We start from the raw sequence: 26,788 nt of genomic DNA on the forward strand, positions 1-26,788 counted from the left end.
AGTTACAACTGTTTGTCCAGCGCTCACTCACACCTCTGATTTCATCATCGCCCTGAAGTCATCGCTTGCGACACTGCCTCGGGTCAACACACCGTGTAATAGTCTGACCTGGAATACAATGAAGCCAGCATTCACTTACAAGAACTATTGTCACAATACACAAATGTGAGGTAAATTCAAATCGACGAAATCTAAGCTCTCCGATTGGTTGGTGCACATGGATGGAAACTCTGGCCCATTTGTCAGCCACCAAAGTACCCAGCATGACTCAGGTTTACTGTAAACCTCAGATGGAGAGCACCCAGGGAAGAGCCGCCGATGGGAGTCAACCTCAGAGGGAGAGCGACCAGGGAGGAGCCGCCGATGGGAGAAATGGAGCTTAATGAATGATGAGAGACAGAGGAGGAGGTGTGTGCAGGTGTTCTCATGGGAGGAGATGGCATGGGAGGGTGGGGTTTTCTTTTTTGCATTAGATAGCCTACGTCCTCTGGCTGCCCCGTGGTTAGTCCAGGGTAAATGTTTGCGGAGAGAGAGAGATAAAAAAAAATAGGTTCTTATGACAGAAGCTTTTATTCTTACATTTGGCAAGGCAGGGCATCCATTTCCAGTATTGAAAAAGCACAGGACACTTTTTCCGATTGGTCACCTGAAGATGGAATATATCGTGGCCTTTGTGCTATTCTTACAATTAAGCTTCAGTCCAGGTAATATGTTTTGCATGTTTTTTATATTTTATTCAACATTACGTTACCATGAACTATAGTTTTCATAACTGTCATGTCATTGTAAGATGTTAGCAAAATATGGCTGCTTCTGTAGATCAAACATTTTGCATTAATGGCATGGAGTTTGGAAGTGGAAAGAAATAGTGGTGGTCAGATGCATTCTAACAAATTCAGTTTGTATATTAATTCAACTCACATCTTTTAGTAAGTCATGTCAAGGTAGATCTCAAATGATACCATGTTGGCTAAGACCTTCAAGGCGTTTTATCATGTATTTAACATAAATCATATACTCTAATGTCTCACCGAAGGGATTCATTGAATTAATTGAAAACGGAATCTGGTGGAACAGAGCATGACTCCTTGGATTATTCAAGGTTCCCAAATTTCAAGGACGTAGATACAATCCAGGCACCCCTATTTTCACTTCAAACGTGAAAGCTCAGCATTTTATCTGTCAAACACAGTAGGCAGCTTTTAAAGTCATCAGAAATCCAAAAATAGATTCATATCAAGTTGATAATGAAATCTACAGGTAACACGACACTAAGAACAGCAGAACAGCAGAACACAAGGACCATGCTAGCAACTCAGGGGACACTGTTATTACTGTGTACACGACATGACTGTCGTGGTATTTGATTCAAACTAATGACTGAGCTCTCATGGAATGTGGCCATTATCATTAATTCAATTCAATTCAATTCAATTTACATTAAGTCTCTCTTTCTTGCCCTATCCAGCTCTCGCTGCTGAAGTGGTAACTCCTGAAGACTCTCCTGCCGCCGTAGTTGTCGGAAAAGATGTGATCCTGAAGCCCAATCCTACTATGACAATACAAGCCGGATCCTGGAGTTTTAACTCTGATAATATAGTTTTTTGGTATCCTGGGCAGGCTATCATCAATAAACTGTACAACCATAGTGTGTACTTCAATGAAAGTGATGCTTCCCTGACTCTAAGATCTGTCCAAGTTAACGAGTCTGGTGATTATGTCTTAAATGGAGCCTTGCCCCCATATCAAGTGAAACTGACTTTATCAGTTGAAGGTGAGTCATATAATGTTTCTCCCTAGTCCTCTCTGTGTTCTTCTCTCTCTGACTTACTTACACATTCACACATCGGATCAGCCCAACTATTAGCAAACACAGCTAGTATTGACAGACACCACCATACCACAACTGAGACTTAACCTTGCTCTGAGGTTTCTTTTGAGGTTTGTGCACATAGGCTTCAGACACAATGACAGAGGTAAATGTTTGTTTATGAACAAGGTGACCTTATCAAGGAGTGACAGAAGCAGAGGTTGAAAGAGAAGGGAAAATAATTGTTATTGTCAATAAAGCAGAAACTATACATTTAGTCAAATTCAAAATGAATACTACAAAGTATACACCAAATGATTTGGAGGAAATCAACATCAGTGTCAAAACCTTCGTTTATACTCAAGGGCAACACATATTTTCTTTACATTTGCCATTATGATCACATCCATTTTGCATTTACCCTCTGAGGAATTTAAAGGTGTGTCACCAAAATGTAACAGGTATATATAATCATATGTGTCCACGTTCCTCCCACTGCCAGAGCCAATCTCAAATGTGACCATGACGGTGTCTGCCCTCGATTTGATCGAGTTTAACAACTCTGTCACGCTCAACTGCTCCGCCTCTGGAACCCCACTCCAGTTCCACTGGATCAACGCCACGTCCGTCGTGACAGCCAGCGAACGGGTGCAGTTCAGCAGCAACAAGAACCTCCTCACCATCAAAGAAGTGACTAGATTTGACACAGGTCCATTCCTCTGTAATGTGTCCAACAGCATAAGCTATGGAGAGAGCCGGTCAGTCGACTTCAACATCAGCTGTGAGTTTTAACTGATTGAATACTGTGTGGTTGATGTTAGCCAGCACAATTAAGAGATATACTGTGTCACAATATATGTGCAGAAGACTGGCCTTTTAATGGGTCCCCTATAGAGACCATCGCCCCCTGTGGACTAACACATGAATTGCAGTCATTTAACACGACTTTCTACCATACTCAAAGGCATGCGGGGAGACAAAATATTTTCATCTCAACCACAGATGTCTTATATGTACATAGCCTGCAAAAAGGTTCATTTTTTAAGTGTTTGATACCTAGTCACCTAGAAAGGCTAAAGGAAATGCTCAACCTAAAAGATATTGATAGACTCATTCAAATATTATGTTGATTCAATGCAAATGTGAAGTAACGTAATGGATGTCTTTTTGCAGTTTGTTCTATTAAAAACATCCTCCTTCTAATAGATTGTTTGCAAAACATTGGGGTCACTGACACAATGTTAGCTTTTTTTATTGTCATCATCCTTTGTGCTCTAAACATCTCTGTGACCCTCACTGTTCACAGACGGACCTAGCGACCCCATGATGACAGTGACCCCAGACAAGATGGCGTATATCTCTGGGTCCCATGTTAACCTCTCTTGCTCTGCTGACTCCAAACCAGCGGCTTCATACATGTGGCTGTTTAAGGGTGCGGCACTGAACATGTATGGCCAGCACCTCAAACTGACCAACTTACAGATGAATGACACGGGCGAGTACACGTGCCTGGCCCACAACAGTGTGACCTCTAGATTTGCAAAATCTTCTAGAACACTCCGTATTGTTGGTAAGGACCGTCGCATCCAACACACTTAACCTTGATAATGATATTCATTCATATTAATAGTCATCACAGCACTTAACATCATTATTGCTAATGATATGTTATTAAATAACATTATATAATATGCCACTTTAGAATGGTGAATATCATTATGAATTAAGTCTACATATAGAGGCTTGTAGATTTAAGTTTTGGTGTAAATTAGTAACCAACTGATTATGACATCGTTATGGCAATTTTCTCTCTGGATTTTTATTCTAGATCCAATATCCAAAGTTGTGATGGTAAATAAAGTTGACGGACCCCCGATACTGGCCATGACGTTCACACTGAGCTGTGACGTGACCGGACCCGTGGACTCCACTCACTGGATGAGGAACGGCACCTACCTGCAGTCAAACGACAGGACCTCCTTCTATAACAGAAATATGACATTAACATTCAGCCCAGTTGACAACTCAGACAACGGAGACTACAGATGCATAGCCTTCAACGCTGTGAGCAACAGAACAAGCCAAGAGTACATGCTCAAGGTTAACTGTGAGTCTCACCCTATTTCAGGCCGTGATGTGGTTTACTAGTTTTACTAGAAGCCTATGCTGCTGTTGTAATATAGTTAGCCTTAACAGAAAAGGCCTATAGCAAAGCTTACAAAAAGCTAATGTCATGAATTTGTCACGTATATATAAAATCTTTGCAGGACGTGGTTCAAAACAGCACTCTCATTCTGTCTCCTGTGTGCCACAGATGGACCTCAGATGCCCGTCATTTGGGGGCCGTCCATCATAGCGTCAGGATCCAACCTAATGCTTCGCTGCTCTGCTGCGTCTTGGCCGCCCAGTAACTTCACCTGGTACTTCAACACCACGATGGTGGGAAAAGGCCCGAACTACACGCTGGACTCCACCAGCTCAGACAACAGTGGCAACTACACCTGCTCAGCTTATAATGACATCACCAATATCACTAAGATGGTCACCAAAGAAATCAAGGTCATTGGTAAGAGCTCCTAATTAGTCTCTTATTTCAAATCTCCTTATGGTGGTCCTCGTGACGCCCTCATCACCATCGTCATGGTTGGGGACAAACAAGAAGACTGCCTGCATGGCCAGTTCATCACTTCACATGTTGTCATTTTGTAATTTATTTGATGAGAAACACCCAGACACCTTCGCTCAGGAGTTTAGTAAATAGCGCTTCGCCTGTGTAGCCACAAACAACGAGACCAAACAGGACAGCAGGGCTGTCAAATAGCTGTTGATTACTGCTGAGTGTTCACATGTCTGTCTGTCTTTTCTGTTATGTATGAAGATGGCCAGGTCTTTATAGTTGGAATCTTACCGACAATTAAGTGATTTTTTAAATATTAAGATTGCATTGAATGGGTTCCCCTCGAAACAGCTGCTCAGATTGACGGCTGATTTGCTTCTCAGCTGAAATAGTATCATGGAAAAGAAGGCCAAACCAGCAAACCCAAATGAGTCAAAGTGCTGAGTATTAAACAATCTCAAAGTGCTGCGTATTAAACAATTTCAAAGTGCTGCGTATTCTACGGTCTCAAAGTGCTGCGTATTAAACAATCTCAAAGTGCTGCGTATTCTACAATCTCAAAGTGCTGCGTATTCTACAATCTCAAAGTGCTGCGCATTCTACGGTCTCCAACTGAATATTGAGGGACGCTTCTACAGAGAACACTATCAGCAGCACAAAAATCACTGACCAAAAACACGACAAATTCAGACCTATATGAAGCATACTTTGCTACCAAAGCTACTTTGACTTTGACTTTGAGCATGTGTTTTTGTTTGTTTGTTTCCTCAGATCCAATATCCGCAGTGATGGTGATGGAAGTGGGCGAGCCTCCTATTCTCAATTGGACGTTCACACTGAGCTGTAATGTGACTGGGCCCGTGGACTCTGTCCACTGGATGATGAACGGCTCCTACCTGCACTCAGACGAGCGGAGGTCCCTCTCTGAGGGAAACATGACGCTGACATTCAGCCCAGTTAGGCACTCTGATGATGGGAGCTACCAGTGTTCAGCCTTTAATGCTGTGAGCAACCGCACAAGCTCTGGGTTCTCGCTGAGGGTTAACTGTAAGTATCCAGAGACATGATGAATTACTTTACAGGTAGATGTGTTCAGTGTGTTCCTTTGAACTACAGCAGCAAATACCAAAGGGATGAAGGAATATAGCCAAAGATGATGAAAGGATATTTCTTCTCAGAATGAAGATTGTTGTACTCAATTGCTGCACAACAAAACGTTTAGAGAAAAGTGAATTAGTACTACTTTAGGAGAGATCAGGGTGTGGTTCGTGTTTCTTTTTATCAGTTAGTTTTCATTCCCTGCCATATTTAGGCGTTATTAGAGGTACATTCATCATCTGTAACCAACACCTGATCAAACAAGAATGAAACACTAGTTTCACTCTTTCACTCTGTAGTTTACTCTTTCTAGTATACTAAAGTGTTTTTACAATGCACCTCTCCTAACACTAGTTTCACTCTTTAACTCTATAGTGCACTCTTACTAGAATACTATAGTGTTCAGACAATGCACCTCTCCTAACATTTATGTTTCATTATTGTTGTATTAGTTGCTTACACAAATAGTTCCTGTAGTAATAGCATTTCAAATGTCTGTGTAGACTCGGAACCTTAATATCATGACAGTATTATTTTGAGAATAAATAATTGCTATGTATGTGCATACACACGTAAATTTCACATACACATCATTTAATATCTCTCTTTTTTTTAGATGGACCTGAAAAGATGGCTATATCCGGTCCGTCCATCGTCGCCACGGGAACCAATGTAACCCTCACCTGCTCCGACTCCTCCTGGCCGCCCAGTGAAGTCAGCTGGTTCTTCAATGGCTCCAGAGTGGCAACAGGCCCAGTGTATCAGAAGGAGTCGGTCAGTCCTGCAGATAGTGGCCAATACAACTGCACTGCACACAACAACATCACAGGTTACTCCAGATCTGCCACTAAGATGCTGACAGTTATCGGTGAGTCTCTTGTCTGATATGTAAGATCTCATTTGTTCTTTAGTGTATAGGGAAAACAACTCTAATACGTTTGCTACCTTAGTTAATAGAAGTACAAATACTTTAGTTCAAACCAGTGGTATTTTCTCATGATCACTGTGGTGCCTTATACCTATCTGTTCAAAAAAGATGTACCCGTATAAAGTGTGTGTGTGTGTGTCTGTGTGTGTGTGTGTGTGTGTGTGTGTGTGTGTGTGTGTGTGTGTGTGTGTGTGTGTGTGTGTGTGTCTTTGTGTGTGTGTGTGTGTCTGTGTGTGTGTGTGTGTGTGTGTGTGTGTGTGTGTGTGTGTGTGTGTGTGTGTGTGTGACTGTGGTTTTTGTCCTTAGATGTGATATCAATGGTTATGGTGAATAAAGTTGACGGACCCCCCGAACTGAACATGACGTTCAAACTGAGCTGTGACGTGACTGGACCCGTGGACTCCACTTACTGGATGAGGAACGGCACCTACCTGCAGTCAAACGACAGGACCTCCTTCTCTAACAGGAACATGACATTAACCTTCAGCCCAGTTGAACATTCTGATAACGGGGACTACCAGTGTGTGGCCATGAACGCCGTGAGCGAGCGGAACAGCTCTGAGTACATGCTTATGGTTTACTGTAAGTATACCTCCATTGGCTTGCTGTGTCTGTGTGTGCCGTACCTAATGATACAAGCATTTTGCATGTTGAGATAAATAATGCAAATACTTCCCCGGTTTCTGCACAAGAATCAAATGCATGACGGCTTACTTAATGTAGAGAGGTAATACAGTTTTGGTGTGTATGCGCAAAACTGCCTCGGAAAAAGATTATTCGCCTTACTTTAAAACTCTCCATACAGATGGACCATGGGGTACTGCGATCACTGGGCCACATGTGGCAACACCTGGATCAAACGTGACATTCAGCTGCGCCGCCACCTCCTGGCCCCCTAGTGTCTACAGCTGGTACTTCAACGGCAGTATGGTTGGAGAAGGCCCTCTGATGGAGCTGACCAACCTCACCTTCATGGATAGAGGAGAGTACACCTGTAAGGCTCACAACTCTGTGACAGGCAAGAACAGCTCTGCCTCCACAAACCTGCGGGTAGTTGGTGAGTATCAGCTCGTCAAATTATTATGTATTCACTATTCTGGGGCATTCCAGTAGCCACATTCTTGTTTTTTTTTGTTAATTGCTCGTTTCCTTTAGGGATGTAAATCACAATTACTTGTACTTTTGAATAAAACAGGAATATTTAACTATATACCCCCCAAAACATCCAAATAAATCTTAAAAACAGATCTATTCTTTAAAAAGTAATTTTCAGGCTTATTTTCAAGATAATATTTCAGATTTTTTCCTGCAGTACATACAAATGAACTTCTGGTGACTTTGGGTTCTCTCCTTTTGCCAGGAGCTCTGGCATGATCTAGATAGGCATGATCTAGATAGGCAGGATCTAGATAGGCTGACTTATCACTGCCTCCACTCCTTTTTTCAGAAGTCCCTTGAAGAACGCAGGCTATTATTTTCCATGTCAGTTGCTCCAGGGTCCTTCCCAGGATAATAGTGTGTACACCATGCAGTCTTTGATTCAAATTCCTCCAATATACCTCATTTCTTTGCAGCCCTTCTAACAGTAGTCACAGCAGATCCCAAGAACGAGCAGCCAATACTTGGCAGATCATTCCGCCTGACCTGCAGTGCCAACAGTGAGACCACCGCCATCTACTGGATGAAGGATGGAATGTACCTGGGCTGGAACAGCAATGTGTCCTTCTCTGAGGGCAATGTTACCATGACGATTGAGTCCGTCACACACGCTGACAATGGAGACTATCAGTGCACCGCCCACAATGACGTCAGCAAGAAGACCAGCTCCGTGTATCAACTTAAAGTGAAATGTGAGTGTTGAAAAAGTAACTGTCACGATTCAACTGAAAATATTAACACATCTTCTATGCCCCTCTGCTTCTACAGTAATGAAAAGCTTTCACCCTTGACATTTGATCACAGTGGGTCTGTTTCTGTATTAAACGGAGTAATTCTTTCTAAATATAAATGTATGCTAATACATTTCTTACATGTCTGACATCCTGTACGATGTCAACCAATGAATCGTATGTGACAAGTGTACAAATAACCAACGTCCTCTCCTACTGTTTCTCAGTTGGGCCATACAATGTCATGGTTTCTGGGCCTGAGATGGCAGAGACAGGATCCCCAGCGACGTTCGACTGTTCTGCCACATCCTGGCCCCCTAGTGTCTACAGCTGGTACTTCAACGACTCAATGGTGGCGAACGGCTCCGTGTACACAACCGAGCCGCTCACTGTAGGAGGCAGCGGGAACTACACCTGTATGGCTCTCAACTGGGTCACCGGAATGAACAGCTCTGCCACAGCGGAGTTAAGAGTAATCGGTGAGGTCCAGGGTTATCATGGTCTTTTGAAGTCTGTTCAATGACGGCACAAAGCTTTTAAAGTGTGTCGAGGGAGTGCCTTTTGTGCTGATAGAGGTGGAGCTCAGCAAGCCTGTAACATGGGTCGGCAATTTCTGCAATTTAGTGCATCTAAAAATGTTGTGTAACTGTGTATGTTGACAGATTAAATATACAATTTGAGGAGAAATCAGATGGTTTAATATATTGCAAACAACACTGAATATTCGGTATGGTGCTTTTTGATATCCTACAATTAAATCATACATTTGATTAGCCTGTATAAGAAATGTCATAAATGACATTGCTTTGAACTTTACTTTCACAGAGATGCCCTCTGTTGTGGTGAAGGCAAACCCGGTCATCCCTATGGCCTCTAAAGCGTTCTCGCTGTCCTGTGATGTGGATGGGCCATACAACAGTATCCAGTGGCTGATGGACAGCCGGCCTCTGGTGTCCAGCAGCACTGTAACCATCTCCAACGACAGCACCGTAGTGTCTTTCAACCCCCTGAAGACCGACAACGATGGACTGTACCAGTGTGTTGTCAAAAACATCTTGAAAGAGCATGTCAGGGCCTACAAGCTCCTTGCCAGCTGTGAGTGATTACATTGATCAGTGATTACAATGATCATTGATTACATTGATCATTTTCTCTTCCCCTATTATTCATCCATTGTTTACATTTACATTTAGTCATTTAGCAGACACTTTTGTCCAAAGCGACGTACAAGGGAGAGAACAGTCAAGCTAAGAGCAATAAAAAACATGGTGTAACAATAAATACTACTTTACATAAGAATTAGAAAAACGACCTAGAAAGGAAAAAGAAGTGCAGGAATGTAACTGCTGAAGTGCAAGCTAGTCAAGGTGCCAGTTAGGAAGGGAGGTGCTCTCTGAAGAGTTGGGTCTTCAAAAGCTTCTTGAAGGTAGAGAGGGACGCCCCTGCTCTGGTAGTAGCCTACTAGGCAGTTCGTTCCACCAAAGTGGAACTACAAATGAGAATAGTCTGGATTGCCGTGCTTGCACAGACGGCAGTGCCAAACGACGCTCACTAGACGAGCGCAGCGTCCTGGGTGTAACAATGCATCCCTAAGTCAAGATGAGGAATGACAGTAGCGAATCAGTCCTATACTCAATGCATCCCTAAGTCAAGATGAGGAATGACAGTAGCGAATCAGTCCTATACTCAATGCATCCCTAAGTCAAGATGAGGAATGAGAGTAGCGAATCAGTCCTATACTCAATGCATCCCTAAGTCAAGATGAGGAATGACAGTAGCGAATCAGTCCTATACTCAATGCATCCCTAAGTCAAGATGAGGAATGACAGTAGCGAATCAGTCCTATACTCAATGCATCCCTAAGTCAAGATGAGGAATGACAGTAGCGAATCAGTCCTATACTCAATGCATCCCTAAGTCAAGATGAGGAATGACAGTAGCGAATCAGTCCTATACTCTTTTCCACCGTTTCAACTGGGGTGCCTTTATTAAGTTATGTGCTGTTTCTCGTTTCAGATGGCCCAAGCCATGTGAACATCTCCGCGACTGCAGAGAATCCAATCACTCTCACTTGTTTAGCTGCGTCTCAGCCCCCCAGTACATATGTGTGGAAGATCGACGGCAAGCCAGTGGGAAACAGCAGTGAGATCAAGCTGTCTATCCTCGTTGCACTAGGCAGCAGCACAATTACTTGCATCGCCACGAACCCACGGACCAATGCCACTGCTGGAGCCACCTTCAAGCTCCCAGGTAAGCACCTATCATCAGCACTGAAAATAAGACATTTAGGGGCGGGCCTCTTCTGAGGTTATGGGTTACTTTCACGTGGAGATCAACACTAGGTGAGAGTAACTTTAACCAATCAATGCACAATATTTTCTCTTTGCTGACAGTAAATTGTATTTATGTTGTCATTCCTCTCTTTCTCTGTGTCTCTCTCTCAGATCCGGATGCTGCTACTCCTCTTCAGTCCCAGGCTGGCTTGACTCTCACAGTCCTACTGGCTCTCTTCCTCTCTTTGCTGGGGAACAGGTTTTATTAAAACAGTCCAACTGGCTCTCTTCCCCTCTCTGCTGGAGAACAGGTTTTATTAAAACAGTCCTACTGGCTGTCTTCCCCTCTCTGTTGGGGAACATAGACCTCACACCTGCACTTCCCACTATCTGCCTGCTCTATCTCGTTCTTTTGTCAGAATGGACATTGATGAGGCCACCCACCTGTGCCTGTTGATGTTTTATGAGTATTTAGAGACTCAGAGTTCCGTCAGTAAGGAAGAGCTGTATTGCTAACGTGTACCTTTAACATGACAAAGGAATGTATGTGTATAATTCAAATATTAGGGATTTGAATGCAGTAGAAAAATCAAGAATATATTTTATTCAATGTATATGTTTTAATATAGTTTCAAAAGTGAAGTTAGGCTTTATTTATGCTTTTATTTTCTTATTTATCAAGGGTTTACAGTTCTTATGTTATGACGCACTTGTGGCTGAAAGCACTATGCCTTAGACCCTAATTTCCTTCTTAATAAAGAAAATGTATGTTTTAATCTCAGAATTATTTTTTTATCACAAAGTAAATAACAAACAGTTTTACATATGAACCTGCCTCACACTGCTTGTCATGCACATGTTAATGAACATGAAATATAAAATAACTGCTTTGAGTGATAGCAGGCCGTCATGGTACCTTCTCAATGTTAAGGACACAGAGGAGAAAATGCAATTATGTTCATGAAATAACAAATGCCCAGTTGGCAACAGAATTCCAGGAACATTAAATGGGAACACTGCGTCTGCGGCTTTCAGGTGCGACTGCGACTTTCAGATGACGATGTTTACGCCTTTTCCTGTCCTTGGTCTCTGAAAAACAAATGGCATAATATAATAAAACGAATAATACTGAGACATAACTAAACTGTGGTGATCACAGGCCATCTATGTGATGATAAATTAACCATAATAGGACAAAATATACTCACGTTGCTTACTTTTACGAACTGTCTTGGGGGGTGGCTTACAAAGACAGGTTGGGTCCACAAAGTCCTTCCTCTGCCCTGAAGGATACATTTCAAAAAGCTATGGAGACCAAAGACTTGGCATAGAACATTTCTTTGTTTTACAAATGCTGAAATCTTCTATTTTTGGAGTAATGCACTGGCTCATTTGGGTAGTTCTTGTGAGACACACTTTACAGTATGCATCTAAAATTGCTTAAGAGAGTAAGCAAGCAAAATACGGTCAGTTTCTAATAGTTCATTTCCCAAAAAAAATCTAGGAAAAAAACTTTCATGAGTCATGAATGAATAATTACAAACACTAGTCATTTCTCATCTTCTCACAAAATCATTGCATCGTCATATGTAATCATTATACAAAAGTAACTTTATATATACAACATTATATTGTGTTCTACTCACTACTGCAGTCACATGGGTTTCGATGAGGCTTCACACCTTCACCACTGACTTCCACCATTTTCTCATCAGATATGACTGCTGAGACAAATAAATACAGTTACACACATCACATCAATGCCACTTAAAGTAATATTCACTTTTTTTTCCTCCTTCCTACTTTCTCTTCTACTACATATAACAGTACAACAGATATGAAGATTTGTAAACGTATGTAATACTTGTACCGTGAGCCTGTCCAACACCATATCCATCAGCTGGCACCATAGCCTCTGAATCTGGGAATCCTTCACAAAATACAATTAATCATTAAATAGAGAAAAAAGCCTATACCATCTGTAAATATATGTACACAAATATACAATACTATATTTTGACGTCATATCATGGCAAAAGACAGCTCTCAAAGTAGTACCTTGAGCAGGTTCAAGACACAACAGCACAGACATGAGCAGTATCATCATTCTTCGTTTCATCTTGAAGTTCAGACGGGATTCTTGCATAAATTCCCCAACAAAAATAGCTGTGTCCAGAGAGTGTGAACCAAACAGAAGCACTATCTAAGGTAACTAAGTTATTTCAGCCGCACATAGACGGTGCAGTAACCCGTTAGCGTCTGTCAGCAGTGGAATTCACCAGAGGGTTTTATAGGAGCCTCATGATAGACATGCTTCATTGGCCAAATCGAACTCAGCTCAGACTTGCTCCCTGGTATCCAAAACTTTACGTGACTGTATGCTCTTTCTGAGGTGAAGAATGACAAATAAAGGGATAGAGAACACAGTTCAGGAGTTCTGTAAGATCCTGAAGGCAATGTTAAAGTATCTTGACCCATATCAGAGTGATGGATGAGAGGTGTCCTGGCAACTCACTTCCTCCCCCTCCTCCCTCTTTCTCCTTCCAGCTCTGTCATGGTATGAGGAGATGGCAGAAATACAAATACTCCTGCTCCCACAGCCCTGTCTGCTCAGTCACCCTGTCTCTTGCTGACATGTTGAGCAATGCCAGTTGTTGGACTATGCCTATTCAGATTCTAACAGATACAAACAAAACAATTTTACACAGAAAAAAAGCACTAGTTACTAACCATATAGTAGCATATGGTTGTTCATTCTGATTACCAAACTCTTATTATAAAATCTTTCAAAAAATACCTTAAGTTGTAAAACACTTACTGTTCAAGTAATTACCATTTTTATGCAAAAATATATTCTTGCCTCTGCCACCCACCTTCTGTATTCAATTTAAATAAAACAATGATGCCCTAAATCCCCTAAAAATAAGCAGTGAACTACCTAGATTACCTAAATTCATGTATGAGCTATAAATGTGTGTGTAACGTTACTCTGTGTTCCGCTCCTCTTTGAGGTGTTCACTTTGTGTGGTCCAGATACAGGTGGGCCTGAGTCTGCGTTAGATATCACTATCACATCTTTCACAACTTCTGTTTCCATATCAAGATTTGGCATGGTGACTGCTTACTTACCTACCCCTACCCTGTCTTATGTTGCCATGGACCATCCCAATGTCATCTTTGCTGCATTTAAAAAAGCTTCAGAAGTTTGGTTGCCAGTTACCTTTCTGGGGAGGAAGCCAACAATTATGGTTTTTAATGCCCTGCTACACACTGGTGTGACAGAGCATGTCCACTCGTCCGTTTACTCCTCCAGCCGAATGGATCAGATTTCCCTGACTATGTCTTTTGGGAACAAAATCCCTTTCATTGTCCTTTAGGATCATGTTTCATGAACAGTGAGATAAACAGCTTTGGTTTAATAGTCACAGGGTTACACAATGTTAATATGCCAGTGCCTTTGTGCGTTACTCCACCATTTCCCAGTCCAATGGTCGACCTCAGCACAGTTCACTCCTCCGGCTCCAGTGTAAATATCTGCATACACCTACATATCTTCTGCCTCCTGCCCGTACATGTTCCGCACCCCATCTGTCTGATTGCTATCTCCCGGGGCATTTCACCAATGTGTAGCTTCATGCCAAATGCAGGACTGGAACATCCCTACACAGCCACACTAGACCGATGCGGGCAGTTCCCCATCATTTCAGGAGACAGAAGCTCCAGAGACTAAGAGGTCATGTGACAGAGCAGCAATTATTTGAGGATACAGTTAGAGTCAGTGGCTACAGTAGTTCATTTTTGTATATTATATTGAGTTCAGCAACGATACAGTTGAAAAATGAATGTTGACACCTGACAAAAAAAAGAGACACCAAAACAGTAACAGAAACATAACAGCTTGGTCCAAACAAAACTAGCAAATGCCAGCAGAGCAAAAGCATATTCACAACATCACCATCATAGCGTGGCTGCCAAAATAGCATCTGTGCTTTAAAGGATTGGTGCTGTGTCAAAAGCAAGCTTCCAGCGAGACACAGGGTCGCTTTAACATTTCTTTTTAAACAGTCCTCAGAAACTGAAGGTTTACGAAGTCAGTCATGGTGATTAAGTAGTAGTTAGTCAGGGTCCAGTCAGTCCGAATCTAACAGCCTGATTTATAAGCAGACCATTACCTCACTGGAACAGGGTACTTATGGTGAGCTACATGACGACAGGTTCCTAACAAATACTTGCTCCTGTACAAACCGCCCAATTCAAATTCAAATCTATGAATTGCATGGCTCACTGGCCTAATATCCACAAGGTACCGATATGTCAGATGCAAGGATAATAGGCTAATGCTGAATCTAATGTGATTACAATAGCTATTGCAGTGGAGACATAAGCACTGAAAACTGAATGAGACACTTTTACACAGTATACAGCCTGGATTATTCTATCTTAACATGATATTATAGTCTTTAAGAAGGCTTTAGTAGGCACAGCTATTACGAGAGTTTAAGGGGGTCAGCTACGTCAGTCAATTCAGGCGAATGGTCATATTACAGCTTGCGTTTACGCCCCTGTGAGCAGGTGGTGACGTAGTTCCTGCTCAGGACACTTGGTTCTCGGCTGGCTGATCCAACAGGGCCTTGATGCGATCGTGGAGAGGTTCGCACACCTTCTGGTAGGCCTGTGGCGTCAGGTGCAGGTAGTCATACAGGTCCTGGTGCCAGATGGTGCCGTCGGTGTGCACGAAGCCGGGGTCCACGTTCAGGTACGAGGCGTGTGGGAGGGCGGCCACCTCGCCCTGGACCAGCTCGTTCACCTCCGCGTTTCGCTCCCGCAGCGGGTTGGGGTTCTTGCCTCGGGGCAGCAAACCCTGTTGAGCACAGAGACTCTGATCAGACGGAACAACTTGGAGTTCACAAATGAAACTTTTACACATGAACAGCTCTTCTCAGAAAGAATGTCCACCCCCTATAGCCAACTCCCAAATGAATTAATGTTTTTCTTTCTTCTCCCACAGAAGGCTTACCCGTAGTATTATATTTCAAACCCTCCATGATTAAAACGATCCACGTCAATGTTAAAAAAAACCTGGTTCCCTATGGTAAGCTGGCTATGTCCCTACAATATCAGGAATATGTCTTCAGCCTGGTCTCACAGGGAGAGTACAGGACAACAGGCACTCACAAGCACAAGAGTATGAGCATGGGAGAGCTTCTGGTTGATCAATTTCACGATTGCCATGATGCCACCACAGATCTGATGCGGGCTGAGGCCATGATTGTTTGTCCCTACCCATAATACCACAACCTAAGAGAGACAAAGAAATGGAAATTATGAAGGAATGTGCACATGTAGCAGTTGGCAACCACAGCTGTAGTGATATAAACAGATGAACCAGAGGCACCACTGGGAGGGAGAACTGAGAAGGAGAGATGGAACGATCACATAATGTTTTGTGAGCTTATTTGCACTCCTACAGTGGTCCCTGAAAGAGGAGCAGATACAGAATGCTAAAGTGTACAGGCCTAGTTACCTTTGGGCTGATGTGGTCAAGCTCGCCATTGCCGAGCCTCCACAGTACGTGCTGCGTAGCATCACCACCAATTCCAAAATTCAAAGCATGGAGTGGGGAAAACAGTTTTCTCCAGACCTAACAAAAATACACACGGACAATTCCATCTGATTTCGCTCATCTGAGAACAGGAAGCAGCCAAATAGGCTAGTGTGTCCCGCAATGTAACAGTTTGGGAGGCATTGTGTGGCATCTACTGTAAATCACCTCAAATTCGTGCAAGAGCTGTACGAGGGAGTCTCCGACAAAGAGAACATCAGGCTCCTTCCCTTTGCTGTCTGTCACAAAGCGGTTGTGCTGTGAGAATTAGGATAAAGGCTATATTACGACGTGCAGTGTGAAGACAATTGCATCCTGACATGACGTTATTTGTAATATGTGAGTGAGAAGAGACAGTGACCGTGAAACACACCATGCACATCCAACGTCCATCCCCTTGAATATCTTGGCATGGGGTGGGACTTGCAGCGGGGTTGGAGTCATCCGAACTCATTGCCCTGTTATTGGACGTGGGTATTGTTTTAGTATAAGGTTGATTATAATAGCATATCATTCTGATATAGCCCCCCTAGGCCTACAACTACATCTTCTGTTTCTTCTGATACTATAAAAAACGTTCATGCACAGTGACTTAAAGTAGCTCTAAAACCGATAGCACTAATGTTAGCGAGAATAGCTTCGAAACGTGCTTCCCTGCTACTGCATAAGTTACCACATCCACGTTACTGCTTCTTGTTTTTTTATGGATCATTTCCGATAGACAACAATTGACTGTGATTAACAATCCGTTATATCATGATGATAAGAACATTTCAACCAAAACGACATCCCATACCTTAGAGTGGGATGCTTCCTCCAAGTTGACTTCTGCAACAAATTTAATTCCGGGACGTCACCATTTCCCCAAGATAGGTGGTTGTATAAGAATACAACACGCAGCGTTGGATCAAAAACAAAGTTTGACACTTCATTTTAAGGTCGATATTGAGTAGAGCGATATAATATTGACTACGCAGTATATATATCTATATCTGTAATCATACTGGGAGGTAAAATTGTATGGTGTCTTGTACTACGACTACCCTAATATTGGAACATTCCGCTTGTCATGAGTGCGGAAGAGATGCGCTGACATTACACAAATCAAATCACATAAAGGGAGATGAGATGAGTAAAATTGTTGCGTGCGCTGACTAGTGATAATCATATGGCGTTTGTATTTTTCGGTGTAAATTAGTTTCATTAAACATTTTAAAAACAATAATTATGACATTTATTATTATTATTTTATGTTTTTTTTTTTTTTTAAATTAATAATAATAGTTGTTGTAGGGGTGACGTCTGTAGTCAACCAAGTTATAATACGATATTTTAATTTTTTATTTTAAAATGATGTCCTTTTTTTCTCTTGTCTTTCTTTTTATGGCAAACTTAGATTACTAGCAAAACAAACTTGTGATAAGGGTCAGAGCCAGAGCTATTATGACCAAGCAACAGTTCCCTTTTCAAATGTAAATAATAATAATAGAATGTGGTCTAGAATGTGCACAAGAAGGGAAGGAAACGTTTATTTGACGTGTTTGTCAGAGCTCAGCAGAGAAACTAGACACAGCTGGTCAATCAATCACTGGTAAGGCATGCAGCTTGTAAGAACTTATCCATAGACTTGGTCAGAAAAGAGTGCTTCATATTTATCTGTACATAGATGTTATCATACCACACTTCAGCAATCAGTAGCTTACTGCGTAGCTAGATAACGATAGTAAGCTAGGGATAGCGATAAAGTGTTAAACTGACAAGTTAGCATAATGAACGATAACATGTATGGTTTGTGATTCATTGTTCCGCCCCGTATGCTACAAACACGCGTTAAAAAGCTATGATAGATAGCAACGAGCTATGTAATTTAATGCTATATTGTCATATACTTTACGACAATTTAGCAGTTTATTATAACATGTTTCTACTGTTAGCATAGCTATCCTAACTTAGCTAACCAGGTGTTTGTGTGTTACCGCTGCTCTTTGTCATAGGCTCTCTCTTCTCTTTGTGATGAAAAGAGAGAAACCTGATTCTCATGTTGAGTGTGTGTGAGAGGCTATTATACCACGTTACGATAGCTAGCTAACAAATGTTAGTTTTCCATATAACGTTAATATAATAATATTAGCCTTGTGTTAGTTATAGACAGCTACTGTTAATACAGCAGTATCTTACGTTAAAGAGTTGAATTAGCTTACAAGCCTTCTTGTATTTTGTCTTGCAGTGCCATAAAGCGTGTAGTAGTAGTAGTTTGTTAAGAGTATTTGTTTTTCTGTTTTCATTTACACAGTTTCATTTGATCTTCCAACAAACCAAGCTCAAGATGAGTCATCTCAATGTCAAGAATGGACCACTTGCAGATAAAAGAAATGTGTTAGGTGTTTTTAGCAAACATTTTAAGTCTCACTTCAAGACCCCAATACCAGCTAACAACGCTACTGCTTGTTGCAGATCTTGTTGTCATGCAGATGCAGCAGAAACTCTGCACAGTAGTGTAATACCTGTTAAAGGGAGACGGTTGAAGACGCGCAAGGAGAGAGACCATAAAAGGCATGGATGTGGTGGGCAAAAAATTAAGTCACACTCCCGTCCTAAACAAAGTTGCAGGAGGGAGGGTAGAGAAAAGGAGCCCTGTGAAGGATCCTGTCAACCACTCTCTTACGCACATAAACAAAAGACATTTGCAAAAGCTTTTGCCCCTAAAGAGCCCTCTTTTATCACAGAGCGACGTCTCATTGGTCACCAAGGCCTGTTCAACCATGAAGTGAAGTCATTTGATATTGAACGTCTACTGAGTGAAGAAAGGAAAGCAGAGAGATCACAAAAGCAGTCAAACCGCACTGACAAAAAGGCTTTTTCACCTACTCTGTCTCCCACACAAAATTCAGGTGATGACAAGACATGGCCTCCAAACCAAAACAAAGTGTCCAGGAAGTGCAGCAGCCAAGGAGTCTCAGCTGAGACTGGGTGTGGGGATGTAGTCAGGGGTCAAACATGTTGTCAAAGCGATGACCGAGGAGACAGTGGTACAAACAATCAGGGATCAGGAGCTTCACCTTGCCGGAGAAAAACAGAATGCATGGATCTGACTCTCTCTAAAAGCAACTCCGTTGTCGTCCTGTCCTCAACTCCCAAAAGTGCCGTGTCAAATGACATGCCGCAGTCGACTCCAAGGATTTCAGTAGAAGGGTACAGTTCCCCCAAAATGTCCTGTGCAGGGAGTCCCACTCAGCTTGCCTCTTTTGATACAAATGCTCAACGTTCAGAGTACACACCTAGAGGCCTAAAACCTCCAGTACCTCACCGTAAGGCACAGAGACCCCACAACAGCCCTGACTCACCCACAGCTAAAGATGTGAGCAGTGCCAGTCCGGATCAGAAGGCAAAGAGTGAAACAGAGAGGGATCAGTTGGAGGCAAAAGTAGCCGGGCATCTAATCAGTGTTGTGGCTGGTCGCCTATGCCAGTCTCTGGATCGTCCACTATTGCTGCGCCACCATCTGTTCGCGGAGAGCAGAGCCACACTTCGACATGCACTCCAGGAAAGACATGGAACTCTGCTCCAGCAGAATCTGCTGAAGCTACACACAAGGCTAGGTCTTGGACAGAGTCAAGTGGACAGCGGACATGGCACCGGGGTGCACAATAAAGCTTTGAAGGACAAGTGGACAGGTATCAGATATGCTGACATACACATTATTATTACAAATCTTAATACAAATTTCAACAAGCTATACATTATACAGTGTTTGTATTTTTAAAAACTATATGAAAATAGATTTAGGGGTGCAATACTGTACAATATATTTAAGCATTTTCCCAGTGGTTAAAGTACAACACAGAGCATGACAGACTTCAGGTCTTGTAGACGGGTATCTATGTGTGTGTTGACTCAGTGCATATCTATTGAACCGTGATATAAATCTCTATGTCTCTATCAATCTACTTTACCTATCTATCTATCTATCTACCGAGCAGCTCTGAATGATGTGCAGGGCAGTGGGGCAGGGCCAGACCCTGGGCAGCAGACATGGCTGGCCCCCCTGCAGAAGTCGAACAGCAAACGGAGGAGGAAGCAGACGCGTCCCCAGAGACGGACGCCACCCAGTCCCCTGCTTCCCCAGGGCCCCCTCAGTGAATCACTGCAGGGCACTGACCTAAAGCAATCACAGGTGAATGCACCTCCTCACCTCCCAGACATCTGTGTTGGTAGCTTGAAAATAATTTTAGTTTCCAAGAACTAGAACTGAGAATTCTTACAGTACAGGGCTTTAGGGGGAAAACCTGTTTCTTTTTCTCTTTTTGCTATGGCTAGGTTATATTTATTGTCATGTATTCAGTGTAATTCACCCTTAGAATAACTAGACCTGATGTACATACACATTGAACAAGGGACAGCAGTATTATTTGGAGTTTGGAGTACTATGTGCTTTTTCATTCTCAGGCTTTGCCTTGGACTCTTAACATGGGAACAGAGCAAGAGGTCCTTGGGGAACCAGTAAATCCAACCTCTCATCCATTTTCACTGGGCCTCCAAACAACCAATACATTCCTGACTGGTGATAAACCCTTCTCTTCTAAATGGGGGCCACACACTGTATTACCCCAGAGCTGGAACAAGAAACTTGACCAGGAGGAGATCCACCCCCAAGCCATGAGTAACTCATACGAGAAATGGAGGCATGACCCAGATCTGCGCTTTCTCTGCCAAATAGAATATCAGGGACAGCACCAGTATCCATTTTCCAGTTACAGAGCCATGCCACAAGATGGCAGTCTCAGAGAAGCTCAGCACATGACAGCGCATCAGCAGTTTGACTTTAAAAGGCACCTAGCGAGTGCTTGCTCTCCTGACACTGCTCGCACCTCCCCGAAGAACCTCCAGCTCCAACCCTATTACCTCTCTCACCATCCACTCACCTCAACCAGCTCTTCTACCATGTCCTACAGGCCAGACATGAACTTTTACCCCCCTTCAGAGCTGCTGGACTTGGCTTTGTCTCCACCGAAGCGTCCCTCTGCCAGCCCAGAGGGCTGGTCCTACCCTCGGATGAGGCTATACTGACTGACACTAATCTACAGGAATCTGATTAGGACAGAAAGCTCAGTCTGTATCTTCTTGAGGAGTGAAACTATGACCTGAACCAGCCATTTTCAATTATGTTGCTGTTCATCCTCGATTCTCTGTATTTCACCCTTATTTGCAGTAACAATATTAAGTTTAGTTGGCCTCTTCATAAACATTTTCTGATTGTGTTTTATTTGTAAGCATTTCAGTTTCCAAACGTAGAAACATCTGATCAAAGAACAATTAATTTACAGTAGGATACTGTACAGCAGGATATTTACAAGGGTTTTTGTACAACATGATCAAATGTAAATAAAACAGTTTGTGGGTTGTTCTCACACAAAGCTTCTCATCAAGAAAATGATTTTGCCCATAGGTTATACTTTATACAGCGTAGTAGGAAAAAAGTAAAGAGTGGATGCAGTTATTTCCTACCTCTTACCACCTACCTAAAACTAAAGTAAGCATAAAACAATATTTATGTATGTGTAAATGAAAAGGGAATGGTTCCAAGGTTAATTTCAAAGTCATCTGAAAGTTTCAGTTCCTTAAAAACTTCCAAATTACTGTAATAACTGATTTCCCAATTGCAATGTTCTTCAGCCTATACATCGTTTGTATTCCAGGCAGTTATTGCATGAGACATTTTTTGCATCCTCCGCCTTTCGTAATATCACAAGCAACACAAAGCATATTCAGTGAACACACTCCTCACAAAAGAAGGACATTTCTTCCATCGTCTCTCTGCGGCTGATCCACTTGAGACTCTTTCTCAATGGTCTTTTGATCCTCCCTTTCCTCCTCATCTCCTTGGCCTCTGCTGTTACTGCTCTTCAGAGCCCTCCTCAGCTGGACCCAGAAGAGCTCCTGAGCCTGAGCTGGGTCGGCACAGTCCGATCCGGGCCACTGGAGGTAGGTCTTCTTTAGCATGACCTTCCGCATGCGGTGGTAGGCCGAGATCTGCCTCTCGGGGATGTGTTCCAGGAAGACCAGCACGAGCACGTCACGGAGCTCGTGGAAGAGGAGGTAGCTGGCCAGCTGGATCTCCAGTGAACACCACTCGCTGCGCAGGAAGTGCTGGCTCACCACGCACACGGTCTTGCGGCTCCTGTACACAGCCGACACGATGTTGTCCACGATGTAGCGTCCAGGCTCGAAGTCACGGTGATGGAGGCAGAGTCGGAAAGACGGTGCGTTCCCCTCCAGGTTCGGCACCAGCTCCTTCACCACCCACTCCTCGTCCGCTGAGTTGTAGGAGATGAAGGCATCATATTCACACTCCTCCTCCTCGTCCCGCAGCCGACGCCATTGTTCCCCAAACCACGACCGAAAGACATAATAGCTGTACTTCAGCTTCCAGTAGAGTTTAACATATAGCAGTGGTAGGATTGTCAATAGGAACACCACATTACTAGTTGAGACAAAGAGGTAAAGTCCAATGTCCAGATAACACACCTTGGTGTCAAAATTGTGAAAACTTGAATTAGAGAGTTCAGGGCATCTCATGCTATACAAATAGACTATCTGCACTCTCTGGTTGGTATTGGTCCAATTCTGGAGCTCACTGTTTTTGCAGATGCAGCTGAGTGGGGTATTCCTCAAATCAAGGTAGGTGAGATTAGGCAGTTTCTCAAAAACAGCAGGGTTTATTTTTGTCATGGCATTGCGATTCAGTTGTAATTTATGCAGTGATGTTAGATTCCCAAACACATGCTCCGAGAAGGACCTAATGCCCATGTTTTCTGCATCTAAAATTTTCAGTTTCTGCAGGTTTTTGAAGATGCCTGGTGGTAGCGGTTTCACACCAACACATGAGTTGTCCAGAGTAAGATACTCTAAGCTGGACAGGTCATCAAAGGTGTGTGATCTAAAGCTAGAGATGTGGTTGTTTGTAAGGGAGAGCTGTTTTAGGGAGCTCAGGCCAGAAAATAAAGTACCAGGCACAAGTGTTATGCCATACGGCTGCTGTGCATCCAGTTTCAGATCCTCCAGCTTGGATAAATTGGTAAATGGAGAAGTGGTCTGTTCTGTCAGGTATCTAATCATGTTGGACTGCAGGTCTAGAACTTTCAGAGTGGCAGAGAGCTTTGCAAAACTTTGGATTTCTATTTTTCCGAGACGATTGCGGTCAAGGTAAATATTTGCAAGGCTTTCAAGTCCAGTGAATGCCCCCTCTCTGAAATTATTGATTTTGTTTCCTCCTAGATCCAGAATATTGAGGCGTTTTAGAGACTGGAAAGTGTCCTTGAAAATCACAGAGATTTGGTTATTGCGTAGGTTGAGTGTTTCCAAGCTGTGCAAATCAAAAAAGCTGTCGTTGTAGAGATCCGTCAGTAAGTTATTGTCTAAGCGAAGTGTAGTGAGCTGTGTAAGACCCCTGAGTGCTTCATGGTCCAAAAAGGCAATTGTGTTGATGTTGAGTTTGAGAGTTTTCAAACATGGAGTATGTGCAAATGCAAATGCATTGACCTTCAGAATGCGATTGTACCGGTAGCTCAATTCTGTAAGACGATGAAATTGGGGAGTCTTGCAGGAGGTGAGCTCTGACAGAAGATTGTGCTCCACGGTGATCGTCTGCAGCCGATACTGACCCTCAAGAAACTCAAGGCACCCCACCCTCCCCAGTCTGTTAAAAGAAAGGTCCAAAGAATCTGTCAAATTAGTACAATTAAAGAAAAGGCCACGTTGTAAATACCGAATATCATTTTGCTGGATTATCATCCTTTGCATTTCTGTCAATGAGTTCATCAGTAGCCTGCACACAGTCCTGATCATGGAGTTGTTTTTGTGGCCCAGGTTTAGCCCAGAGAAGTCCACGTGCGCAGGGTTTAGGGACAGGCTGAGATTGAGGAGTTCTGGCACAGTCACGTTAGTTAATCGCAGGCGGAGATAGGTCATTTTACTCAAATTTAAGCCCTTGAAATGTTCTGATGAGATTTTTGAATTATTTGAAAGATCCAACACAGAGATTCTGCTAAAGAACCCAGGGTGACATCCTAAGGTGACAAGCTCATTGTTACTGAGATAGAGGACCTGAAGTGATGATGGTAAGCTTGCAGAATTCTCAAGAGACTGTAGTTTGTTATAGCTCAGATCCAACCTTGTCAGATGCGTCAAATCTTTCACAGACTCGACCACTGCCGAGAAACAAGAAAAGTTGTTTCTTCGGATTATTAGAGTTTTCAGACAAGCGGATACATTAAAAATGTTTGGAGGAAGACACCGCAGCTTGTTATCACTCATGTACAACTCAGTAAGTGTGTAGAGGTTTTCAAAGATGCCTGGATTAAGGCTGGGCAGAATGTTGCTGGAGAGGTTTAGGCTTTTCAAATGATGCAGATTCTTAAAAGCATCCTTATCTATTTCAGAAATGTTGTTAGCATCCATTTGAAGATGAGTGAGGTTTTGTAGCTGAGCAAAAGTGAATCCGGGAACTTTGGATATGTTGTTGTAAGATATGTTGAGAATAGTTGTCGTAGGTGGTAAGTCATCCACAAAGGCACCGATATTCTGTTCATAGCGGTTCAGGCACCTGAAGGCAGAGTGATGGGACAAGGAAACTTCAATGCAGTTCTTAAAGCTGTAGCCAAGGATCAATTGGATCAGACAAGACGCAATTGTCAAAGCTGGCCCTGAAAAAATACTACGGTATTTACACTTAGTCATAGCAACTGATCTCACAGGCAAGAGTAATTCAAAAAATCTCATCAAAAAAGAAAAAGAGTGTTGTTGTTCCTATTGTGTGAATACAGTTTGAGAAAAGGTCCAAGTCCGAAGATGTCTTACAATGTCATCCTCCTGTGTGAGCTGAGGCACCTGAAAGAGAAGATTAAAAGCATTAAAATGCTAAAAAAGCACAAAAATGACCACAAAGTCCTCTATGATCACACACTTTAGTTTCATTTCCATGCTGATGTATTGCCTAGCCCACAGACTCTATCTCAGTTCATTTTGTACGGGAGGTATTATCAGGACACTACCTGCGGATGTTGGCAGTCAGCTAAGGTGAATACGAGTGCATCTTTAAACAATATTAAGGCACATGAACCAAATGAACTACATGGATGGATGGATGATGCATAGTGTCTAGTCTACAATTAATAAATACAATAAACACAGTAAAATGGGTCTGAAATGTCAGCCCAACGGCTTCATATGCTGCACAGAATTGGCATTTTCTTGTATGATATATCCCCCTCTGTAATTCTGGTGGAATCACAGTTGTTTCATAATGAGTTTAATATCTCGGTAATTCAGAAAAATGCTCTCATTAGGTTGCTTGAGAACTCCATTTTATGGAAGCAAACATGTCCCGCCTGTTTAGTTTAATACAGTTTTATTTTGGTTTGGGTTTGTGACATTGGGAGGTACCCTTTAAGTCTTTATGAATATAGATGGTGTTGTTTGTCAACTTTGCGCAGGCACCTCTGGACTTTGCGGTTGTTCAGACTGAAATCCCATTCTGGTCTACTGAACATTGCAGTGTTCCTCCAGGATAAGCTGAACCCATGTGGCAGGGACACTCTAAAACACTTAACGTGAAAAGGCACAATGTTGCTTAATGTTCCAAAAATAGTGATCAATGACCACCAAATGTATCTCGGACATCTATCATCGTAAACACTTCCACGTGTCAGAGAAATCCTACAATTATGGATGATATCTTACTAAGCGTTTTCCATTGATGCTCATTATGACCAAACGCTTAAAGTAACTTCATGTTACAGAGATCAGTGATCACATAATGTGTCTGTCATCTCACGTCTTATCAGACCCATTTCCTGTCCTCTCTATTGCTGTCCAATGCTGGTCTTCCAGATGGAAAATTCTGACAGTAGACAACAATGATTAAGGCGCATTACGGGTAGGCCGATGGTGGGTTATAGCTGTTCCATTTCTTTGGTACATTTCTTAAATGAGAATGAATTATTAGAATACAAATCTTTACAGCAGCTTCTCACCTGTACAACAGTGAATACATTCTCCCTGGCTTCACCAGATTACAAAAGATTTGTCAAATTCGTGTAAATATACAACTGTAGGCCTATATTGATCAAAAGGTAAGGCTGCTGTTGGAAAGTTGGATAGGCCTAGGACTATAACTCAAGTGAAGTTTTAGGCTAATATGCTTTTCGGAATGTAAGCCCATTTCTTCCCACCAGTGAGAACGTGCTGTGTAGTGTCTTTTTCTTCTAGTTCTTCTACATTTTTGCCAGATAGAACAGTCACATACTTTATGATCATTCATTTGATTTCAGCTCTTTCTTCATAGCAATTCTGTCAACTTGCATTCATAGCGGTGAGTGGTCACTCCATGTTGTAAGTCAGATGTAACAAGTTTGAAGAAAACAGTAATAAATGCCACACATACGTATGCCTAAAACTATACATTGAAATAAGGTTAAATCTGCAAGATATGCCTTTGAAGAAATTGGCACACAAAAATGTGTGTATAGTTATACTCACTTACCTGGGCCTGGGTTTTGGTATCAAACTCTTAA

At 42.5% G+C, this 26,788-nt stretch overlaps 6 protein-coding genes across 7 annotated transcripts; 4 read left to right on the forward strand and 2 right to left on the reverse strand.

The window, feature by feature from the left end:
* The first annotated feature begins 214 nt into the window (after positions 1–214).
* LOC116222346 (carcinoembryonic antigen-related cell adhesion molecule 20-like) lies at positions 215–4,390 on the forward strand. Its single transcript, XM_031576026.2, has 6 exons — positions 215–704; positions 1,469–1,774; positions 2,313–2,591; positions 3,117–3,380; positions 3,639–3,917; positions 4,125–4,390. Exons 1-6 carry the CDS (start codon positions 557–559, stop codon positions 4,388–4,390), a joined length of 1,542 nt encoding a protein of 513 aa, XP_031431886.1. The 5' UTR covers positions 215–556.
* An 821-nt stretch (positions 4,391–5,211) lies between these two features.
* On the forward strand, positions 5,212–9,018 carry LOC105910632 (carcinoembryonic antigen-related cell adhesion molecule 5-like). Its single transcript, XM_031576194.2, has 6 exons — positions 5,212–5,474; positions 6,142–6,393; positions 6,760–7,035; positions 7,259–7,510; positions 8,028–8,303; positions 8,570–9,018. The coding sequence occupies exons 1-6, from the start codon at positions 5,216–5,218 to the stop codon at positions 8,863–8,865; spliced, it is 1,611 nt and encodes a 536-aa protein (XP_031432054.1). The 5' UTR covers positions 5,212–5,215; the 3' UTR covers positions 8,866–9,018.
* Positions 9,019–9,169: 151 nt separating this feature from the next.
* LOC116222347 (carcinoembryonic antigen-related cell adhesion molecule 5-like) lies at positions 9,170–11,454 on the forward strand. The gene is made up of 2 exons (XM_042709127.1): positions 9,170–9,437; positions 10,359–11,454. The coding sequence occupies exons 1-2, from the start codon at positions 9,170–9,172 to the stop codon at positions 10,646–10,648; spliced, it is 558 nt and encodes a 185-aa protein (XP_042565061.1). The 3' UTR covers positions 10,649–11,454.
* A 2,952-nt stretch (positions 11,455–14,406) lies between these two features.
* pafah1b3 lies at positions 14,407–17,097 on the reverse strand. Its single transcript, XM_012839357.3, has 6 exons — positions 17,014–17,097; positions 16,591–16,675; positions 16,386–16,475; positions 16,140–16,256; positions 15,791–15,913; positions 14,407–15,476 (listed from the first exon to the last, which is right to left on the reverse strand). The coding sequence occupies exons 2-6, from the start codon at positions 16,669–16,671 to the stop codon at positions 15,207–15,209; spliced, it is 681 nt and encodes a 226-aa protein (XP_012694811.1). The 5' UTR covers positions 16,672–16,675; positions 17,014–17,097; the 3' UTR covers positions 14,407–15,206.
* Positions 17,098–17,172: 75 nt separating this feature from the next.
* Positions 17,173–21,587, forward strand: si:dkey-250k15.4. 2 transcript variants are annotated; one of them, XM_031575900.2, is made up of 4 exons: positions 17,173–17,808; positions 18,511–19,891; positions 20,198–20,391; positions 20,664–21,587. In XM_031575900.2, exons 2-4 carry the CDS (start codon positions 18,544–18,546, stop codon positions 21,282–21,284), a joined length of 2,163 nt encoding a protein of 720 aa, XP_031431760.1. In that variant the 5' UTR covers positions 17,173–17,808; positions 18,511–18,543; the 3' UTR covers positions 21,285–21,587. The 2 variants fall into 2 exon arrangements, with proteins under 2 accessions (XP_031431760.1, XP_031431761.1); XM_031575901.2 differs by having other exon boundaries at positions 17,173–19,891.
* On the reverse strand, positions 21,459–25,504 carry tlr21 (toll-like receptor 21). The gene has a single exon (XM_012839353.3). The coding sequence runs from the start codon at positions 24,993–24,995 to the stop codon at positions 21,999–22,001; it is 2,997 nt and encodes a 998-aa protein (XP_012694807.2). The 5' UTR covers positions 24,996–25,504; the 3' UTR covers positions 21,459–21,998.
* Positions 25,505–26,788: the final 1,284 nt, after the last annotated feature.

This window comes from Clupea harengus, chromosome 11 (assembly GCF_900700415.2).
Source record: "Clupea harengus chromosome 11, Ch_v2.0.2, whole genome shotgun sequence".
NCBI classification, from domain to species: domain Eukaryota; kingdom Metazoa; phylum Chordata; class Actinopteri; order Clupeiformes; family Clupeidae; genus Clupea; species Clupea harengus.

What these genes read in the sequence shown, in the direction of transcription:
- LOC116222346 (XM_031576026.2), top strand. Translation starts at nt 557, where the DNA reads ATGACAGAAGCTTTTATTCTTACATTTGGCAAGGCAGGGCATCCATTT. An exon ending in ACAATTAAGCTTCAGTCCAG is followed by an intron (nt 705 to 1,468) that starts GTAATATGTTTT and finishes TGCCCTATCCAG; the next exon opens with CTCTCGCTGCTGAAGTGGTA. An exon ending in TAGAACACTCCGTATTGTTG is followed by an intron (nt 3,381 to 3,638) that starts GTAAGGACCGTC and finishes TTTTTATTCTAG; the next exon opens with ATCCAATATCCAAAGTTGTG.
- LOC105910632 (XM_031576194.2), top strand. Translation starts at nt 5,216, where the DNA reads ATGGTGATGGAAGTGGGCGAGCCTCCTATTCTCAATTGGACGTTCACA. An exon ending in GTTCTCGCTGAGGGTTAACT is followed by an intron (nt 5,475 to 6,141) that starts GTAAGTATCCAG and finishes TCTTTTTTTTAG; the next exon opens with ATGGACCTGAAAAGATGGCT. An exon ending in GTACATGCTTATGGTTTACT is followed by an intron (nt 7,036 to 7,258) that starts GTAAGTATACCT and finishes CTCTCCATACAG; the next exon opens with ATGGACCATGGGGTACTGCG.
- LOC116222347 (XM_042709127.1), top strand. Translation starts at nt 9,170, where the DNA reads ATGCCCTCTGTTGTGGTGAAGGCAAACCCGGTCATCCCTATGGCCTCT. An exon ending in CTACAAGCTCCTTGCCAGCT is followed by an intron (nt 9,438 to 10,358) that starts GTGAGTGATTAC and finishes TTCTCGTTTCAG; the next exon opens with ATGGCCCAAGCCATGTGAAC.
- pafah1b3 (XM_012839357.3), bottom strand. Translation starts at nt 16,671, where the DNA reads ATGAGTTCGGATGACTCCAACCCCGCTGCAAGTCCCACCCCATGCCAA. An exon ending in AGCTCTTGCACGAATTTGAG is followed by an intron (nt 16,257 to 16,385) that starts GTGATTTACAGT and finishes TATTTTTGTTAG; the next exon opens with GTCTGGAGAAAACTGTTTTC. An exon ending in TTGACCACATCAGCCCAAAG is followed by an intron (nt 15,914 to 16,139) that starts GTAACTAGGCCT and finishes TGTCTCTCTTAG; the next exon opens with GTTGTGGTATTATGGGTAGG.
- si:dkey-250k15.4 (XM_031575901.2), top strand. Translation starts at nt 18,544, where the DNA reads ATGAGTCATCTCAATGTCAAGAATGGACCACTTGCAGATAAAAGAAAT. An exon ending in TTTGAAGGACAAGTGGACAG is followed by an intron (nt 19,892 to 20,197) that starts GTATCAGATATG and finishes TCTACCGAGCAG; the next exon opens with CTCTGAATGATGTGCAGGGC. An exon ending in CTGACCTAAAGCAATCACAG is followed by an intron (nt 20,392 to 20,663) that starts GTGAATGCACCT and finishes TTTCATTCTCAG; the next exon opens with GCTTTGCCTTGGACTCTTAA.
- tlr21 (XM_012839353.3), bottom strand. Translation starts at nt 24,995, where the DNA reads ATGAGATTTTTTGAATTACTCTTGCCTGTGAGATCAGTTGCTATGACT.